General features: G+C 49.7%; 1 protein-coding gene and 2 non-coding genes across 3 annotated transcripts in view; all 3 read left to right on the top strand.

The window, feature by feature from the left end:
- The first annotated feature begins 170 nt into the window (after positions 1–170).
- On the top strand, positions 171–289 carry LOC115086403. Its single transcript, XR_003855275.1, has one exon. It is a non-coding gene; the product is annotated as a 5S ribosomal RNA (ribosomal RNA).
- Positions 290–2,637: 2,348 nt separating this feature from the next.
- LOC115086316 lies at positions 2,638–2,756 on the top strand. Its single transcript, XR_003855217.1, has one exon. It is a non-coding gene; the product is annotated as a 5S ribosomal RNA (ribosomal RNA).
- Positions 2,757–14,863: 12,107 nt separating this feature from the next.
- Positions 14,864–20,238, top strand: part of ACAA1 (acetyl-CoA acyltransferase 1) — a 62,810-nt gene continuing 57,435 nt past the window's right edge. The window contains exons 1-2 of the mRNA XM_029588372.1: positions 14,864–15,163; positions 19,514–19,607. Of these exons, the coding sequence (XP_029444232.1) occupies positions 14,996–15,163; positions 19,514–19,607 (262 nt within the window). The 5' untranslated portion in view covers positions 14,864–14,995. The remainder of the gene's footprint in view (positions 15,164–19,513; positions 19,608–20,238) is intronic.

Here is a 20,238-nt window from a genome sequence, read left to right as displayed (position 1 = left end):
GTGAGAGGCTGCCTGTCCAGAACGACAGCGGAGAGAAGGTGCGGAGGGAGAAGCGAACGCCAGCGGAGAGGAGCTAGCAGAGGGGAGGAGCCGGCCTTAAAGGGAGGCGAGAGGCGGCACCCGGCAGGCCGAGCTGCGGACTAAGAGCGGGAGAGGGAGCCTGCATCACTGCCTACGGCCACACCACCCTGAAAGCGCCCGATCTCGTCTGATCTCGGAAGCTAAGCAGGGTTGGGCCTGGTTAGTACTTGGATGGGAGACCGCCTGGGAATACCCGGTGCTGTAGGCTTTTGCTTCTTTTGGGAGACCGCCTGGGAATTCCCGGTGCTGTAGGCTTTTGCTTCTTTTGGGAGACCGCCTGGGAATACCAGGTGCTGTAGGCTTTTGCTTCTTTTGCTTTTTCCCCCTCCTTGGCGGCACCCGGCACTCTTCCCGCTGCCCTTTCTTTCCCATTCCCTTTTGACAAGGACACTGGGCGCGTTGCCCCCTACAAGCCTGCTGTACCGGCAGTGGCGTCTCTCACTTTTCGCCCTAGCCCTTTCTTACCCCGAAGGAAAAAAAAATCCTTCAAAGTGGGAGCGAGGAAAGAAGAATGAAGCCAAACACCTGCAAAGGAAAAACCCGTGGCTCCCAGAGAAACCTGTCGACCAGGAATGGCTTCCCTGAAACTCAAAGCGCAACCTTAGGGTGCCGGCTCCTGCTCCCCGTGCCGGCCGGAACCGCAGAAGCAGCGTTCCCAGGGCCCAGCAGCGCACCTGCACCCGCTTCGGAGGGCATGGCGCGCCACCTCTCCCGGACAGCTTGGCAAAAGGCAGAGCCATTCCGAACGAGGGACGCTCCCCGGGCAGTAGCCGTCAACGCGGGCTCATCGTGTCGCGGTCCCCGGCGGAAGCAGGGTCCGACGAGAGGCGGGCGGCCGAAAAGAGGAAGAGAGAGGCGCCGAACCGAAACGAAAGGGAGGACGGAAGCCCGGGCGACCGAACCAGCAAAGAGGGCAGAAACGCGGGCCAAAGCCACATCAGGTGAAGAGAAGCGGTCCCACATCTGTTTTCCGAGATGCGCCGCGGGGCACGGAGGTCCATCTAGGGCTTCCTTTCCTTGCCTGTTGGGGGAGGGTGGGCTGCGGAAAGGCGGGGCTGCGCCTTTGAAAGTCAGCTCTATTCCCTGGGAGCACATGGGAAAGCCGTCCTTTCCTCATCCGAAGCACACGTGGCGGGAAGCGCTTCCAGCAGTCTGTGCTGCGATCGGAAGGTGAATGCGCTTTCCTCTTGCGGGAGGAGGGCGGTTTTCCCCGCTCTCGAGTCTCACGGGCCAGAAAATCACCTTCAACCCCTCCTCTACTCTTCGTTGCTCTCTCACTCTCTGGGCTTTGGACAATCAAGGGGAGAGATGTCTCACCCGTGGTGTAACAGCAGGGCCGTCTTTCGGGGCGCCACAATGCTGGCACCCTCTCCCCTTACCAAAACGCATCCTTTAGGCAGAGGGGAAAAAGAGTGCGGTTCAATAGGGACGATGCTGGTGGGGGGGGGGGGGAGGGAAGGGGAGATGAGGGGGGGGGGAGGCTAGAAGGAGGGTGGGAAGAAGAAAAGGGGATTTCCAGGTTAGGAGAAAGAGAGAGAGTGAGAGAGAGAGAGAGAAATACAAGGTGATCTGTGTGCAGGAGCAGCGATGGGCCAAAGCTGACACCAGAAAAACGGAGAGGAGAAGGGGGCGTCGGACCCAGTTTTCGCACAGTGCGCTGGTTCGACTCCAGCCGGCCCCGCACGAGAGCTGTGCCTCCTCTGCTGCCTCAGCCGTCGGAGCTGTGTCGGAGCCAGCGGTGAGGCTGTGAAAAGACGGAATGCAGAGAAAACGATGGCACGCGACGACGGGAAAGCCCAGCTAAGACTGCCTTTTTCCCATGCCGTACAGCGGAGCCCAGCCGATCTGGGTTTTCCCCAAACATCTCCTCTGCTTGCGGCCAGCGAGCCGGAGGGAGGTGCGGGAAGTCCACCGTGCCCAGGGGAGAGGACAGAGGACCATTCCCGATCTCCTAGCGGCCCCCTTGCTTTGCTAGAGCCCGACGAGGAAGGCTTCGCCTGCCGTGGGCCTGTTCGCTTAAACGAGTGGGGCCTTTTTTTGCCTGCTTCTGGCGAAGAGGGGCTTGGGGGTGCCGCGGTATCTTGGTTGCCCCTGGAGGCGGGCTCTCCTTCTCAGGCGTGCGGAAGGAAACTCTGGCCGCTGTGTCGGGGGCAGCCGAACCTTCCCTGGCTGTAGGCAAAGAGTTTCTCCTCTGCTTGGCCGCTTTTTGAGCTGCAGGGGCGGCTGGCGAGCGGGATGTTTCCTCCTCCCGAGTGCCGGCGGTCAGAGTTGCTGCAGCACGCCCAAGAAGGGCTGCAACGCCAGGGTTAAGTGAGAGAAGCTAAGCAGCGCTGCCCGGCCGGTCGTCTGCGGCCAGGACTGCCCCGGCTGTGGGGGAAAAGGAAAAGTGAGAGGCTGCCTGTCCAGAACGACAGCGGAGAGAAGGTGCGGAGGGAGAAGCGAACGCCAGCGGAGAGGAGCTAGCAGAGGGGAGGAGCCGGCCTTAAAGGGAGGCGAGAGGCGGCACCCGGCAGGCCGAGCTGCGGACTAAGAGCGGGAGAGGGAGCCTGCATCACTGCCTACGGCCACACCACCCTGAAAGCGCCCGATCTCGTCTGATCTCGGAAGCTAAGCAGGGTTGGGCCTGGTTAGTACTTGGATGGGAGACCGCCTGGGAATACCCGGTGCTGTAGGCTTTTGCTTCTTTTGGGAGACCGCCTGGGAATTCCCGGTGCTGTAGGCTTTTGCTTCTTTTGGGAGACCGCCTGGGAATACCCGGTGCTGTAGGCTTTTGCTTCTTTTGCTTTTTCCCCCTCCTTGGCGGCACCCGGCACTCTTCCCGCTGCCCTTTCTTTCCCATTCCCTTTTTACAAGGACACTGGGCGCGTTGCCCCCTACAAGCCTGCTGTACCGGCAGCGGCGTCTCTCACTTTTCGCCCTAGCCCTTTCTTACCCTGAAGGAAAAAAATCTTTCTACGTGGGAGCGAGGAAACAGCTCTGGATATCTTTAGGATGTCTTTTTAAAAGAAGCTGCGCCATTCGTCTGAAGCCAAATACGGAGCCACCCAAGGGCCGAGTGTACCCCTTGGCTGTGGCAGAGAACAAAGCCATGTCTGAATACATTCAGGAGAATCTCAAGGGCTTCATTAGACCATCCAAGTCTCCTGCAGGCACAGGCTTCTTCTTTGTGGGCAAAAAGGATGGCACATTGCGTCCTTGCATAGATTACAGAGGCCTTAACGAAATAACTATTAAGGACCGTTATCCTTTGCCTCTGATTTCGGAACTTTTTGATAGACTACAAGAAGCCCAGATCTTTTCAAAACTGGATCTGAAAGGAGTATACAACCTGCTTAGCATTAAAGCTGGCGATGAATGGAAGACTGCCTTCAACACTCGAGACGGCCACTTCGAGTACTTAGTGATGCCGTTCGGCCTATGCAATGCTCCGGCCGTCTTTCAAAATTTAATGAACGACATCTTCTGAGACCTCCTCTATAAATGTGTTATCATCTGCTTAGAAGACATCTTAATCTTCTCACAAGACATCACCACTTACCAAGAAGATGTCAAGAGAGTATTACAGAGGCTTCGTAAGAACCATTTCTACGCTAAGCTATCTAAATGTGAATTTCATAAAGAATCAGTGCCTTTCCTAGGCTACATTGTCTCCAAAGAAGGTTTTCAAATGGACCCTCAGAAGCTGGAGAGTATCAAGAAATGGACACAACCCACCGGGTTAAAGGCTCTCAGACGCTTCTTAAGTTTCACCAACTATTACAGAACCTTCATCAAGAATTACTCCTCACTCACAGTACCGCTGACTGCTATGACAAGAAAAGGTGCCAACGTGGCTAATTGGTCTCCCAAAGCGATTGCTGCATTCCAAAAGCTGAAGGATACCTTTTCAACCAAGCCATGTCTTCGACATCCAGACCTCTCAAAACCTTTTATCGTAAAGGTTGATGCCTCTGTCAATGGCGTAGAGGCAGTACTAAACCAGGCTGGAGATTCTAAGGTCCCACATCCATGCTCATTTTTCTCCCATCACTTTTCTCCTGCTGAGAGAAATTACGGAGTTGGAGACAAGGAACTTCTGGCTATAAAGATGGTATTCGAAGAATGGCGCCCTTGGCTCGAAAGAGCGCAACATCAAGTAACGGTCTTCACAGACCATAAGAACTTGGAGTATCTCCGCCACGCACAGCGCTGAACCATAGACAAGCAAGATGGTCGCTGTTTTTCAACAGATTCAACTTCGTGCTCAAGTATTGTCCAGGAGACAAGAATATCAGAGATGATGCTCTTTCATGCTCCTTCCTCTCTGAGGATGTACCCGTAGAGCCACAACACATCATTGACCCCGAAAAGGTCATATTGGCAGCTACCCGTTTGGTGCCTGCAGGAAAGACAAACCTCAGGAAAAAGCTATTGGCTTGGGCCCACGACTCCAAACTCTCAGGACACCCTGGTCAACGAAGGACATTGTCTAAACTGCAAACCTTTTATTGGTGGTCCACCATGAAAGAGGACTCGTTCGCCTACGTCGCTTCCTGCACAAACTGCGCTAAACAGAAGACGCCGCCAGGACGTCCATGGGGTCTCCTCCAACCCTTGCTGGTCCCTGAAGAACCGTGGACACATATTGCCACTGACTTTGTGGTAGATTTTCCATCATCAGAAGGGAACAACACCATTTGGGTAGCCATTGACAGGTTCTCGAACATGGCATGTGTTGTGGCTCTCCCAGGCTTACCCACTGCCATGGAGCTTGCGCGATTGTTCATCATGCACATCTTCCGTCTGCATGGCTTGCCTAAGCATATAGTCTCCGATCGCTGAGTTCAGTTCACAGCTAACTTCTGGAAGGCCTTATGCAAGAAGTTCGATATAGCCCTCTACATCACATCGGCATATCATCCTCAGTCCAACGGCCAAACAGAAAGGATGAACAGGACACTCAAACAGTTCATTCGTGCCTACGTGAACACCAGACAGAATGATTGGAGCGAACTGTTGCCATGGGCAGAATTTGCCATAAACTCTCATCCAGCAACATCCACTGGATCAACACCAGAGAATCAAGCCGGGTTTTCGTGGGAGATCGGTCCCTGCTGAAGAAAGTCCCTGTATGGCGGTAGATGCAGAGGATTCCCCGCCAATAGTCTTCGCATGTCCGCGTACCATGTTCTTCTGTGGTGCTCTATCTTGTGAATGACCCTGCCCATTAGTGGCCAGGGTGGGAATGCTTTCAGGAGGTCTTCCTCTGGCCAGTTCTGGATGAGTTCTCGATTCCTTGAGATTGTGGTTCTCGTCTGTGGCTGAAAAATCTGTGGACTTGGGCATTGCGATGAGTTGCAAGGAGGTCCATGGCTGGGGGACCCCATCGATTCACTATCAACTAGAAAGCTGTGTCCGCCAGCAACCATTCCCCCGGGTCTAGGCTCTCTCTGCTGAGATAATCCGTTGAGATGTCTTTTCCCGCGATGTGGGAGGCCGAAATCCCTTGCAGGTTTGTTTCCGCCCACTCCATGAGAGGGTCTATTTCCAGAGACACCTGCTGGCTCTTGGTTTCTCCCTGGTGGGTGATGTAGGCCATGGTTGTGGCGTTGTCTGACATGACTCTGACAGACTCGCCTCGGAGTCTGTTGCTGAATTGCAGGCAGGCTATTCTGACCGCTCGAGCTTCCAGGCGGTTTATGTTCCATTCCGCCTCTTCTTTGTTCCATTGCCCCTGGGCTGTTAGTTCCTGACAGTGGGCTCCCCAGCCTCGCAGACTCGCGTCCATGGTGAGCAAGATCCACTTCAGTGCAGATAGGTTTACACCTCTGCTTAGGTGTTCTTCCTGTAGCCATCATTGAAGCTGATGCCGAACCACTGTCGGTAGCTGGAGGTGAATTGAGTAGTTCTGGGACACTGGATTCCATCGTGACAATAGGGAGCGTTGTAGTGGTCGCATATGGGCCCTTGCCCATGGAACAACTTCCAGAGTTGATGTCATGAGGCCGAGGACTTGAAGGTAGTCCCATACCTTGGGGCAAGTTGAGTTCAACAGGTTTTGCAATTGACCCATCAGTTTCCTTCTCCTTGTCCAGCTTGGTATCGAACCGGTCTCCCAGGTATTCTAGTGACTGGGAGGGCTATAGGCAGCTCTTGGCTGTGTTCACGACCCACCCGAGCTCTTGTAGTAGGTTCTTGACTCTGGTGGTCGTGTGGCGACTCTCCTCCAGAGACTTTGATCTGATCAGCCAATCGTCCAAGTAAGGATGTACCAGAACTCCTTCTTTCCTCAGTACTGCTGCTACTATCACCATAATTTTGGTGAAGGTTCTGGGAGCGGTAGCTAGTCCGAAGGGTAGCGCTCGAAAGTGGTAATGATTACCCAGTATCGCAAAGCGCAGGAAGCGCTGGTGGTCCTGATAGACCGGGATGTGAAGGTAGGCTTCGGATAGGTCCAGGGAGGTTAAGAACTCTCCCGGTTGTACCGTCATTATAACGGAGTGTAGGATTTCCATGCGGAAGTGTTGTACCTTCAGGTAACGGTTGACAGCTTTGAGGTCCAGGATGGGCCGGAATGTTCCTTCTTTCTTGGGAACGATAAAATAGATGGAATAGTGGCCAGTATTTTGTTGAGATGTAGGTACCGGAGCTATTGTCTTCAGGCTGAGTAGTCTTGCTAGTGTGGTTTCCACGGCCAGTCTCTTGGGAGTGGCATGGTGATCTCATAAATTTGTCTGGGGGGATGCTTTGGAATTCCAGGGGGTACCCCTCTCGAATGATAGTTAGGACCCACTTGTCCGATGTTATTCTGACTCATCTTTGGTAGAAGAGGGTAAGTCTGCCCCCTATGTCTTCTTCCTGTGGATGGGTCTGCGTCTTCTCATTGTGGGGCACGGCCGGAGGCTGCCCCTGAGCTTGCTCCTCTCTTAATGTGCTTGTTCTGAAAGGACTGAAACCTTCCTGAAGTACGAGGTGTTTGGGACTGTGTGTTCCTGTAAGGTTTAAAATGCTGCGATCCTCTACCCTTGGTTCTTCTGGGGGAGGAGCGCTTATATGTTCTTTTGTTCCTATTTTCAGGTAATTGGGGTACTGGGGATTTGCCCCATTTATTGGCTAACTTCTCCAGTTCGCTCTCGAACAGGAGAGATCCTTTAAAAGGCATTTTTGTGACGTTCGCCTTGGAAGATGCATCAGCCGACCAATTTCGGAGCCATAATTATCTTCTGGCCGCCACTGCGGCAGCGACACCCCTGCATGATGTGCGCACAAAGTATGCAGTAGCATCGGTGAGAAAGGAGACTGCAGTAGTAAATCACCTGGACCGGATGGTATACACCCCAGAGTTCTGAAGGAACTAAAAAATGAAATTTCAGACCTATTAGTATAAATGTGTAACCTATCATTAAAATCATCCATTGTACCTGAAGACTGGAGGATAGCAAATGTAACCCCAATATTTAAAAAGGGCTCCAGGGGCGATCCGGGAAACTACAGACCAGTTAGCCTGACTTCAGTGCCAGGAAAAATAGTGGAACGTGTTCTAAACATCAAAATCACAGAACATATAGAAAGAAATGGTTTAATGGAACAAAGTCAGCATGGCTTTACCCAAGGCAAGTCTTGCCTCACAAATCTGCTTCACTTTTTTGAAGGAGTTAATAAACATGCGGATAAAGGTGAGCCGGTAGATGTAGTATACTTGGATTTTCAGAAGGCGTTTGACAAAGTTCCTCATGAGAGGCTTCTAGGAAAAGTAAAAAGTCATGGAATAGGTGGCGATGTCCTTTCGTGGATTACAAATTGGCTAAAAGACAGGAAACAGAGAGTAGGATTAAACGGACAATTTTCTCAGTGGAAGGGAGTGGCCAGTGGAGTGCCTCAGGGATCTGTATTGGGACCCTTACTTTTCAATATATTTATAAATGATCTGGAAAGAAATACGACAAGTGAGATAATCAAATTTGCAGATGACACAAAATTGTTCAGAGTAGTTAAATCACAAGCAGATTGTGATAAATTGCAGGAAGACCTTGTGAGACTGGAAAATAAGGGCATCCAAATGGCAGATGAAATTTAATGTGGATAAGTGCAAGGTGAGGCATATAGGGAAAAATAACCCATGCTATAATTACACAATGTTGGGTTCCATATTAGGTGCTACAACCCACGAAAGAGATCTAGGCGTCATAGTGGATAACACATTGAAATCCTCGGTTCAGTGTGCTGCGGCAGTCAAAAAAGCAAACAGAATGTTGGGAATTATTAGAAAGAGCATGGTGAATAAAAGAGAAAATATCATAATGCCTCTGTATTGCTCCATGGTGAGACCGCACCTTGAATACTGTGTACAATTCTGGTCGCCGCATCTCAAAAAAGATATAATTGCGATGGAGAAGGTACAGAGAAGGGCCACCAAAATGATAAGGGGAATGGAACAGCTCCCCTATGAGGAAAGACTAAAGAGGTTAGGACTTTTCAGCTTGGAGAAGAGACGGCTGAGGGGGGATATGATAGAGATGTTTAAAATCATGAGAGGTCTAGACCGGGTAAATGTGAATCGGTTATTTACTCTTTCGGATAATAGAAAGACTAGGGGGCACTCCATGAAGTTAGCATGGGGCACATTTAAAACTAATCGGAGAAAGTTCTTTTTTACTCAACGCACAATTAAACTCTGGAATTTGTTGCCAGAGGATGTGGTTAGTGCAGTTAGTATAGCTGTGTTTAAAAAAGGACTGGATAAGTTCTTGGAGGAAAAGTCCATTACCTGCTATTAAGTTCACTTAGAGAATAGCCACTGCCATTAGCAATGTTAACATGGAATAGACTTAGTTTTTGGGTACCTGCCAGGTTCTTGTGGCCTGGATTGGCCACTGTTGGAAACAGGATGCTGGGCTTGATGGACCCTTGGGCTGACCCAGTATGGCATGTTCTTATGTTCTTAGGTTCCATCGCTTCTCCGGGCGTGGTAGCGTCTCTGGAGAAGATCAAACAGGAACGTGCCACCAAGGCACAGTAGGTGGCAATTTGTAGCGTCATTGCTGAAACATCAAAGGACTGCTTAAGGATGGCTTCCAGCCTTCTGTCTTGGGCATCCTTCAGTGCCGCTCCTCCCTCCACAGGGATCGTGGTGCGTTTTGAGACAGCACAGATCATCCACTTTAGAGAAGCATAGAAGTTCCTTGGCCATGGGTTCCAGAGGGTATAGAGCTTCTAGTTCCTATCCCCCTTTAAAACTGGCCTCTGGAGCATTCCATTCCAGATCAATCAGTTCCTTGATGGGCTCCAACATAGGAAAATAGCATGAGGCTTTACGGAGGTACAGCAACATGAGATTCTTTTTCGGTTCCAATGTAGGGTCCGTGCTTGGGAGACCCAGTGTCTTCATAGTTTGGGACACGAGGGCTGGTAATTCGTCTTTGTGGAAGAATCGGAGCATGGTGCGGTATGGCTCCATCCCTGGGGGGATTTCCCCTTCTTCCAGGGGGTCTGTTTCCTCATCTGAGGTGTCCGGATCCCCATCCGGGATGCTCTAGGTTAGGAGAGGCATGTCTCGAGAGCCTAAGGAGGTGCTGGGAAGGACTTGTGCTTCCGGCGGAGTTTGAGGCATATGGACAGCCGGGGCTGGTTGCGCCTGGACAAAGGTTTGCAGCCCTTTGAAAAATTCCACCCAGGAGAAGGTTCCTAGGTCCATGCTGATGCCAGGAGGGATTGTAGTGGTAGCGCAGGAGGAACTTTCCTGTGAGGGCGCTGCGTTGGACATAGTTAGGTCTGGGGTGCCATCATCAGTGGTTCTGGATCCCACTCCTGGCTGTGGGAGATCTTGATTTGGTTCTCCCTGGTTCTGTTCGCACTGCTGGCACAGGAGGGATTCTAATTCAGGCTGCGCAGCTCTCAAGTGGCAGGCTGGGCAAACGAAGGGTCCCTTGGCCTTCTTCGATGGTGGTGCCGTAGTTTGCGTGCGTGTAGGGCTTAAAAACGTGTCTGTGTGAGAGTTATGTGCGTGGATGCTCTTTGTTGTGCACGTCGAGAGCGCAGAAGCTATGTGCAGTGTGTGCGCACAAGTTATGCCTCAGACGTAGGTGTAGGGGCTGTGCTAAGCCAGGCCGGTGACTCTAAGACCTTACACCCAATGTTCTTTTTTACTCCCGATGCTTCTCGCCAGCAGAGAAGAACTACAGCATAGGAGATAAAGACTTACTGGCAATAAAGATGGCCTTCGAGGAGTGGCGCCCCTGGCTTGAAGGTGCACATCAGATCACAATCTTCACGGACCACAAAAATCTGGAGTACCTCTGCCACGCTCAGCGCCTAAACTATAGGTAGGCGAGATGGTCCCTGTTCTTCAACAGATTTGACTTTGTGCTGAAATATCACCTTGGAGATAAGAACGTCAGAGCAGATGCTTTATCTCGCTCATTTCTCTCTGAGGCGTACCTGATGAACCCCAACATATCATCGACCCGAAAAGATTTATCTTGTCAGCTACTCACCCAGTACCTGCGGGTAAGACCGTTGTACCCAAGAACCTGAGAAAAAGCTGTTGGCATGGGCTCACAACTCTAAACTGGCTGGACACCCTGGTCAACGCAGAACTCTGGCAAAACTACAGAAGTACTACTGGTGGTCCACCATGAAGGAAGACATATTCTTCTACGTTGTTTCTTGTTCCAATTGTGCCAGACAGAAACCGCTGCCCGGTCATCCTTGGGGCCTACTCCAACCCTTGCCAGTGCCAGAAGAGCCCTGGACTCACATTGCTACAGACTTTTATTTATTTATTTATTTAAGAGTTTTTATATACCATCATTAAGTTATTCACCATCACAACGGTTTACAATAGGGCACCTATATCAAAGAAAAAAAAAATGGGTCGTACATTACATGGGTGGTGCCATTAGTTTTCGGTAACAAACAGGAGTTTTATAGACTTTTATAGACTTACCACTTTCAGGAGGAAACAACACCATCTGGGTAAAAGTGGATCGTTTCTCGAAGATGGCTCACTTCGTGGCTCTCCCTGGCTTGCCCTCAGCCATGGAGCTTGCAAAGCTTTTCATCGCTCACATCTTTCGCCTACACTGCATGCCAAAGCACATCGTCTCTGATAGAGGAGCCCAATTCACAGCTAAGTTCTGGAAGGCATTGTGCAAGAAGTTTGATATTTCTCTCGACTTCACCTCTGCATACCATCCTCAGTCTAACGGGCAAACGGAGAGAATGAATAGGACAGTCAAGCAGTTCATTCGTGCCTATGTGGGTACTCATCAAAATGATTGGGCTGAACTGTTACCCTGGGCTGAATTCGCCATCAACTCTCATCCAGCAACATCTACTGGATCAACACCATTTGAAGTGGTCTACGGACGACTACCATCACCACCCTTACCACTTCCACTTTCAGTGTCGTCCCCGGCAGCTCAATCTACTGCCAAAGATATTCAACAACTTTGGACTAAAACTAAAGAGATGCTTCGTAAAGCAGGACAAAGAGCAAAGAAAGGCTATGACGCTCATCACGACAAGGCTCCAGAATTCCAGCCTGGTGACAAAGTCTGGCTGTCAACAAAACATTTAAGACTCAAGCTACCTTCAGCTCGTTTTGCTCCATGCTTCGTAGCACCCTTTCCCAGTCTCCGACGACTAGGTACTCTTACATACAGTCAAACTTCCACCAGCATTGAAGATTCATAATGCGTTCCATGTCTCATTATTGAAACCATTAGTCCTTAGTGAGTTCTCAACCAAGACACCTGAACCTACACCAATTGATGCAGAAGAAGACATTGAATGCAAGGTAGATGCTATCCTTTATGTGAGAAAGACTGGGAGAGTATGGGAATACCTCCCGTCATGGGAGGGTTATGGACCTGAAGAAAACTCTTGGGAACCTTTGGCAAATATCATGGATAAAGAGATGCTTCAGCAATTCCACAGAATGCATCCTCGGAAACCAAGACCAGGCAGGAGGTCTGGAGGGGGCCTTTTGAAGGGGGGTACTGTTGCGTCCGTCGGTCCCAGATGGCTTCGACCCTTGTGCCTCACCTTTTTCTCTGCTCTCCCCGCTAGCCTTGGGAAGATGGCCACCGCCGCGTCTGCAAGCCGTTCTCTCCGGCATCCCTGGAATGGCTATGGCGTTGCCTCCCACCATGTTCCTCCCAAGGGCCTCCTAGGGTGCGCGCGTGCTACCCACGTCTTTATTCCAGCTATGGCGCGAAACTCGGGGGAGTCCCCCTCAAGTGATGTCATGCCATCCGGGTATTTAGCCTATGTTTGTTTGCTAGCTCATTGAGTTAGCAAGGACTCGGATTAGGATTGGCCTCGTCCGGTCTAAGCTACTCTGCTGCTTCCGTGCTGCCGCTGGAAGCTCTCTCTCTGCCCTTCAGGGTATTTTCTAACCTGGGTACCCGCTTCTTGGGGGCCCTCTGCTTTCCTTTCAGGTGCCTTACTGGGATCAGGTACTCGCTCCTCGAGGGCCTGCTCTCCCTGCCTCGGTGCCTATTACCATCTACTTCAGCCTGGTGGAATCGCCAAACTTACAGCTACCATCTAGTGAGTAATCTAATTCTCAGTCTGTCTCATCTACAGCCTTGCTGTGCTGGGAAACCTACACCTGGATCTCCCTATACCAACTTGGTGAGATGGGTTCACTCTGCCGAGGGTCCCTGGACTGCTACCTCTGGATCACCTCACTACTGCCACCTCTGGTGGTATACATCAGCTGTACAATAAAAGATCTGTGTTTGTGCGTCCTGAGTCTAGCTCAGTACTGTGGCTCCCCACAGGGCTCCTTCCCATGGGCGTGGTCATCTGCCACAGTACCCAAGAATCCACCCAAAGACCGCTAAACCATAACTACAGGGAGGGTTCGGGCTCCAGCGGGGCCAGCGGCTCTATGCCTTGCAAGGCTCAAACAACCGCCAACTGCACCCTGCATTTCAGCTCCTCCTCAAAGACCATCGAGGACAGGGATCAACACCCACCACCGGAATTGGTGGGGAACGCCTCGGACCCCCAGCATCAATGGAGGGCGATACCTCCTCGCTGCGGAGTCACTTCGGGGGCATCATGGCAAGCGCCGGTGCCAACTCGAGCCTGGTACTGTGCGAGGACAGAGACCAATGGCAATGCTTTCAGGACTTCTCATGGTGCTTGGTCTGGTCTATCCGTGGCGCCGAGGTGGACGGGGACAATCCAGAAGTCCTCAAGTGAGAGGAGACCGACAAAGCCGGATTCTCGGCTCCCCTCTCCACTGGGGGCCATGGTGGAGGGGTGGACACCGAAGGATCAGTTTCCATTGGTTCCCCACTGCCCTTTGGTGTTGATGCTCCCGACACTGGCGTCGAGGGCTCAGATTTCTTGGACCTAAGCAGCTTCTCCATTTTATTCAGGTGGGCACGCCGGCACAGGATGCACACCTTGTGTGGATCCATAAGTCCGAGGGCACTTGGGGCACTGCCAAAAACCCCAACGATACATGACGAAAAAATGTAGCCGGCAAGTGGTCAGCAACCAGAGGCTACTAAAAAACACTTGACCGGGAACCGACTGCACAGAACGCAAAAACTTACTGCGCCATTGAGTAATCGAAAAACGGGAAGAATGGAGAGGGACCCTGCATAGAGGAGTAGAAGAACCAACTCTAAAAATTAGTTTTCCACACAAAACAAAACGAGCAACCATGAGAAGACTAGCTTCACAGAAAAGAAGAGACTGAAGAGGGACCCCGCATGGATGTGTGGATAGTGGCATGCTGGGCATGCTCAGTGTGCCAGTCAAAGTTTGAAATAAGTATTCCATGCCGGGCTCCATCCGATAATGTCACCGATGTGTGAGGTCTACCATTCTGCTTGTCCTAGGAGAATACATTTTTTAAATAAATAAATAAATAAAGCCTCTTTATAATCCTAAGGAAAAAAGAAAATCAGTAGCTATAGCAGCAAAATATGTGGTACCCTGCCACAAGGCCAGAAATGAAACCTGACTAGCGACAATAAGGACCAGCTTCAAAACCTCAGACACGTCCCTGAAACTGTACTTTCTGTAACATGTACCTTTACTTGATTTATTATCATTTTGTAATTTTTCCCTTCTTTCCTACCCTTTTAAGTATCCTGTATATTACTTTGGACACACCTGTAAAATTGTCATGCTAATAAAGTTATTTGAACATCAACATGCCATTCAGTTATCTCTAACAAAAGTTGTGCAGTGGGAGGTAAAGAAGGCACTTGCAGTCAAAGGGCAATCCTGGCTCACAACCTTACGGTTTTGGATACTTTTTCTTGACCAGAGCAGGGCGCCTTACGGTAAAATAGGCACTCCTTACACTTTCTGACAGGAGACAACGAAAAGCATCGAGAACAAAATCTAGCACAAAACCTTTGCTCCTCTGCCCAGCAGAGGAAATACTCAGCTGATTGCTTGCAGGCAGAGCAAACTCCAATACCCAACCCCCTTCTTCGTTATAGGAAGGAAGTCCGAAGCTGCCCTGATTGGTCTTAGAGAGCGGGAAGGGAAGGCAGGTCGGCCGGGCTGGGTTCCTCTGCAGCAAAATAAAGGCCTGGATTTAGGCATAGGCCACTACCTCAGAGCAAAAGGGTTAACGTATCGGTGGATACAAATTATCGTGCATTTCTGCAGTACTGGGGGTTTGCTGACTGAATATCCTACAATGGGACGAATTAAATGTAATGTATGGGACCTCCGGTAACACTGAGCAGTACTTCACAAGCCGAGTCGTGCTCCCCCTTCCGGCTGACTGGCGCGGGGCAGAGGCAGGCCCGGGCGTGACGTCATTGGCAGTCGTTGAGCGTCAGCGGCGCTCTGGCGTCGTTCGCTCCGCGCGCGCGCGCCAGGGGGGGGACCGGGCGTTTGGACCTTGTCTTCGATGCATCCTGGTTTCCAGCTGCGGCCTCGCTGAGTGCCTCCAAGCATGCATCGGGTGAAGGTGGTGCTCGGGCAACTGTCCGCTGGTGCCGGAAGCGGCTCCGTCCGAGCCGTTGGGTGCGGCGCTGCGGTTTCCCGGGACGGACCCGAGGACGTCGTTGTGGTGCACGGCCTGCGCACTGCCATCTGCAAGGCTCGGAGGGGAGGCTTCAAGGTATTTCCCCCACCTCCACCCCTACGTGCTCCCTCGCGCCCCCCCCGTTAACATTTCCTGCTCTCCCTATCATCCGTGCCTCTCCTCGTACCCGTCCATCGATTTTCCCCTGCTGCTGCTACTACTACGCCCAGCATCCCATGCTGTCTTCTCCTGCGTCTTTTCTCTTGGGTTAGGAGAAAGTGTTTACATAGAGATAAAGGTGGAATTAATTTTGCCTTGAGATAACTCGGACTAGAGCAGAGAGATAGAAGTGGCCAAATTATCCTGCAACGTGCTTCGAGGGACGGAGAGAGGGAGGTCTTTACCGCACAGTCAGCCAGGTCATGAGGGGGTTCCGTAGGTCGCTGTGCACTACATATTCTCGCCGAGAGATTTATTAGAAGGTGCATGGGATGAGCCCAGTCCTCTAATGTTATAAATCCAAGATTCCTTCATTCTGCTTTCGGCAGTATTTTCATGTCCTTGTAAATCGAAATAATGTTTCCTGTAGCTTCCATTGTATTTGCAAACGTTTATATATTTGTGAGAACTAAAAGGAACTTTGAAACTGAGGTGGATGGGACACTGTTAGCTCTATAGCATCCAAGGGAAAACGAGCAGAAAAGTCCAAAGTCCACACGTTGGTTACATAATATTTGGTACGGTGACTCCACAGATTGAATTAAACGCAGTTCTTATATTTAAACAAATCCCCCACACTCGGGCTCTCTGGACGCGCGCACAAGCCACTGTCCTGTGCGCCTGATTTAGTATCGGCCCTAGCGCCTCCGTTTTGACAGGAGCGGCTGCTGACAACCAACGCTCAATTTTGCCGGCGTCGGTTCTCGAGCCCACCGACAGCCACGGGTTCGGAAAACGAACGCCGGCATAATTGAGGGTCCATCTTCCGGGCCACGGGCTGATTTTTTATTTTAATTTTTTTTTAATTTTAAATTTGTTTACTTTTGGAGCCTCCGACTTAATATCGCTATGATATTAAGTCGGAGGGTGTACAGAAAAGCAGTACACTTCCCCGGTGCCAGCAGAAATTAACGCCAGCCTTTGGCAGGCGTTAATTTTTGAAAGTAAAATGTGCGGCTTGGCTGCACATTTTACTTTTTGAATTGCGCAGGAATAACTAATAGGCCCATCAACACGCATTTGCATGTTGCGGGTGCTATTAGTTTCGGGGGAGGTTAGTCGCGCGTTTTCGATGTGGCCAAACACGGGCTAATAGCGCGCTCGACCGGAGCGCACTGTACTGTATCGGCCTGACTGTTGGCTCTGCCATACAAGATGGTTTGTTGTACCATTTCAATGTCTTCTGTTTCTGAAGTGAAATAATTAAACCTAGGAACAGTCAAGAACCATTCAGTTGAGCATTGCTGGCATGTGGAGGCTTGGGGATCACATGAAGGGAATAAAACAATTTGAGGGTACCTCCCTTTTTAATTGTTCAGAAGGGGTGAAGGTTCAGTTAATACACTTTGGTGTCTTATTCAGAATGACAGTGTTCCCATCTGACTTATGAGTGAAGTGTTTACTTTTGCTCAGATTAGTCAAGATAATTTATTTCTGGGCTTTCCAGTGGGAAGATGAGTCAGTAACTTTATTGTTAATCATGGAGAGAAGCTTGTATTTGAAATAAACCATTACTATTGACTGGGTAAATGTAACATCAGGACATACTAGAGAAAGAAGGTTCCTGGCTTGAAAGACAGCTTTATGGAGCAATTGGGTCAGGAATGGAAGAGAGAGGGAGCTATTTTAGATCTAATTCTTAGTGGAGAGCAAGATTTGGTGAAAGAGGTAAGGGAGGTGGGGCTGCTTGGCAATAGTTATCAACATGATAGACCTCTCATGATTTTGAACACCTCTATCATATCCCCCCTCAGCCGTCTCTTCTCCAAGCTGAAAAGTCCTAACCTCTTTAGTCTTTCCTCATAGGGGAGCTGTTCCATTCCCCTTATCATTTTGGTCGCCCTTCTCTGTACCTTCTTCATTGCAATTATATATTTTTTGAGATTCGACAACCAGAATTGTACACAGTATTCAAGGTGCGGTCTCACCATGGAGCGATACAGAGGCATTATGACATTTTCCGTTTTATTCACCATTCCCTTTCTAATAATTCCCAACATTGTTTGCTTTTTTGACTGCCGCAGCACACTGAACCGACTATTTCAATGTGTTATCCTCTATGACGCCTAGGTTTCTTTTTTGGGTTGGGTTGTGGCAGACGAAATTTAATGTGGATAAGTGCAAAGTGATGCATATAGGGAAAAATAACTCCTGCTATAGTTACACAATGTTAGGTTCTCTCTACGTGTCCCGATGATACATTTACCCAGTCAATATTGGGGTAATTGAAGTCTCGCAGAACACACAAAGTGCAGATACGTGTTCAATCCTGACAGAACACTCACGAAATGTTCATAGGTCAAAATTTTTATTTCTTCAATATGGCAACTCCACTGGTTTATACAAGAGATATCTTAATGGCGTCCCCCGACACGGTCCCGTGTTTCGCCGCGGGCTGCATCAGGAGGGCTCGCCACCAGGAATTCACAGGTAAAGCTGTAATAAACAAGTAAATATCAGGAAAAACAAAGCAGGACTTACAACTGAACATGTTATCAACGATTAAGACAAATCAAAACATACCTGACAGCTAGTGTACTTGAAAATGACAGGGAGCGCACTACCCTTGACTGCTGACAGGTATTTAAACAAAGCAGAAGGCGCCAAAACCTACAGGAGAACCAACCACGTGGGTCAAAGGGCCCCGTTCATTGGTTCCCGTTCCTGTAGTGCACCACAACAGTAGATGCAGACCAACCAACCCTGCTTAGTTAGGAACCTAGGTGAATAGAAACCATTCAATCTCCCGATTCAGACCAAGGGTCTGAATCGGGAGATTGAATGGTTTCCCGCGGGACCGTGTTTCGCCGCAGATATCTCTTGTATAAACCAGTGGAGTTGCCATATTGAAGAAATAAAACAATTTTGACCTTTGAACATTTCGTGAGTGTTCTGTCAGGATTGAACACGTATCTGCACTTTGTGTGTTCTGCAATATTGCTTTAAGTACAGTTTCTGCTCCTTTTGCGCTTTTGGTAATTGAAGTCTCCCATTATTACCGCACTACCAATTTGGTTAGCTTCCCTAATTTCTCTTAGCATTTCACTGTCAGTCTCACCATCTTGACCAGGTAGATGGTAGTATACTCCTATCACTATAGTCTTCCCCGACACACAAGGGATTTCTACCCATAAAGATTCAATTGTGCATTTAGTCTCATGCAGGATGTTTATCCTGTTGGACTCTGTCATCCTGGACATAAAGCGCCACACTGCCTCCCGGGTGCTCTTCTCTGTCATTGCGATATAATTTGTACCCCGGTTTAGCACTGTTCCATTGGTTATCCTCTTTCCACCATGTCTCTGAGATGCCAATTAAGTCTTTGTCATCATTCACTGCTGTACATTCTAATTCTCCCATCTTACTTCTTAGACTTCTGGCATTAGCATTCAAACATTTCAAAGTTTGTTTTTTGTTTGTATTTTCATTCTGCTTTTTAATTGATAGGGATAAGTTAGAATATTTTAGCTCAGGTGAGTTTTTAGTTACAGGCACTTGGACTACTTTTCTTATTATTGGAACCTCACTGTTGGGATGTCCTAATTTCTAATGCATCATTAGTATCCTTTGAAGATACCGCTATCCGAACCATGCGCTGCTGAGTGACTGTCGGCTTTCCCCTTTGTTCTAGTTTAAAAGCTGCTCTATCTCCTTTTTAAAGGTTAGCGCCAGCAGTCTGGTTCCATCCTGGTTAAGGTGGAGCCCATCCCTTCGGAAGAGACTCCCCCTTCCCCAAAAGGTTCCCCAGTTCCTAACAAAACTGAATCCCTCTTCCTTGCGCCATTGTCTCATCCACGCATTGAGACTCCGGAGCTCTGCCTGCCTCTGGTGACCTGCGCGTGGAACAGGGAGCATTTCAGAGAATGCTACCCTGGAGGTTCTGGATTTAAGCTTTCTACCTAAGAGCCTAAATTTGGCTTCCAGAACCTCCCTCCCACATTTTCCTATGTCGTCGGTGCCTACATGTACCACGGCAGCCGGCTCCTCCCCAGCACTGTCTAAAATCCTATCTAGGTGACACGTGAGGTCCGCCACCTTCGCACCAGGTAGGCATGTTGAAGTCTTTTTCTCTGTGCTAGGTTCTATAATTCCATTAGAGCATGAAAGTGGATTGTGAATACAAAAGTTTAGGGACCTTGGGTCTAAAGTGCTTTTAGTAAGTTGCTTTTTCTTTGTGCTTGTAAGGGGGTTCCGTGGTGAATTTCATGTTTCTCTGGTTTGTTTCAGGAGACCACACCTGATGAGCTGCTCTCTGCCGTGATGGTGGCAGTGCTTCGGGATGTCCACCTGAGTCCAGACAAGCTAGGTGATGTCTGTGTAGGTGAGTCGGTGATGGAGTTCTGTTTTAGTGGTAAGAGAATGGATTTAGAATTAGGGAAGAATACCTGGTGAAACTGAGGGAGATGAAGAAAGAAATCAGGAAAGCAAAAGGTCAAGCGGAAGAAAGAATTGCCATAGAGGTAAAGAAGGGGGGCTTTCCGGTCTTTTGCATAGTGTCACATGTGTGATTTTTTTTTTACCCGCCGGTGAGAGGTTGTATGTGTGCACCTGGTGCAAAGAGCTCCTGGCTCTTAGGGAACGAGTCCGATCTCTGGAATCTAGAGTGACAGTCCTGGAGGAACTGAGGCAGACAGAGGAACATTGATGAGACCTTCAGGGACATAGTAGCCAAATCTCAAATCCAGTCTGGCAGCCCTGGTGCTGCCTTGGATCAGAAAGGTCTCCCGGTTGGAGAGCATTACCCTGGTGTAGCAGGAAACTATCCTGTAGCAAGGACCTGCTCTCCAGGTGATGCATGGTCCTCTTGTACTGAGGACGAGTCTCCCAGAGCTACTGACCAGGAGGGAAGGGTTAGGTCGGCCATCATAGTTGGTGATTCGATTATTAGAAATGTAGATAACAGGGTGGCTGGTGGATGTGAGGACTGCCTGGTGCAAAGGTAGCAGACCTCA

The sequence above is a fragment of the Rhinatrema bivittatum genome, chromosome 2 (genome assembly GCF_901001135.1).
Source record: "Rhinatrema bivittatum chromosome 2, aRhiBiv1.1, whole genome shotgun sequence".
Lineage (NCBI taxonomy): Eukaryota > Metazoa > Chordata > Amphibia > Gymnophiona > Rhinatrematidae > Rhinatrema > Rhinatrema bivittatum.
This window is presented reverse-complemented; position numbering and strand designations above follow the sequence as displayed.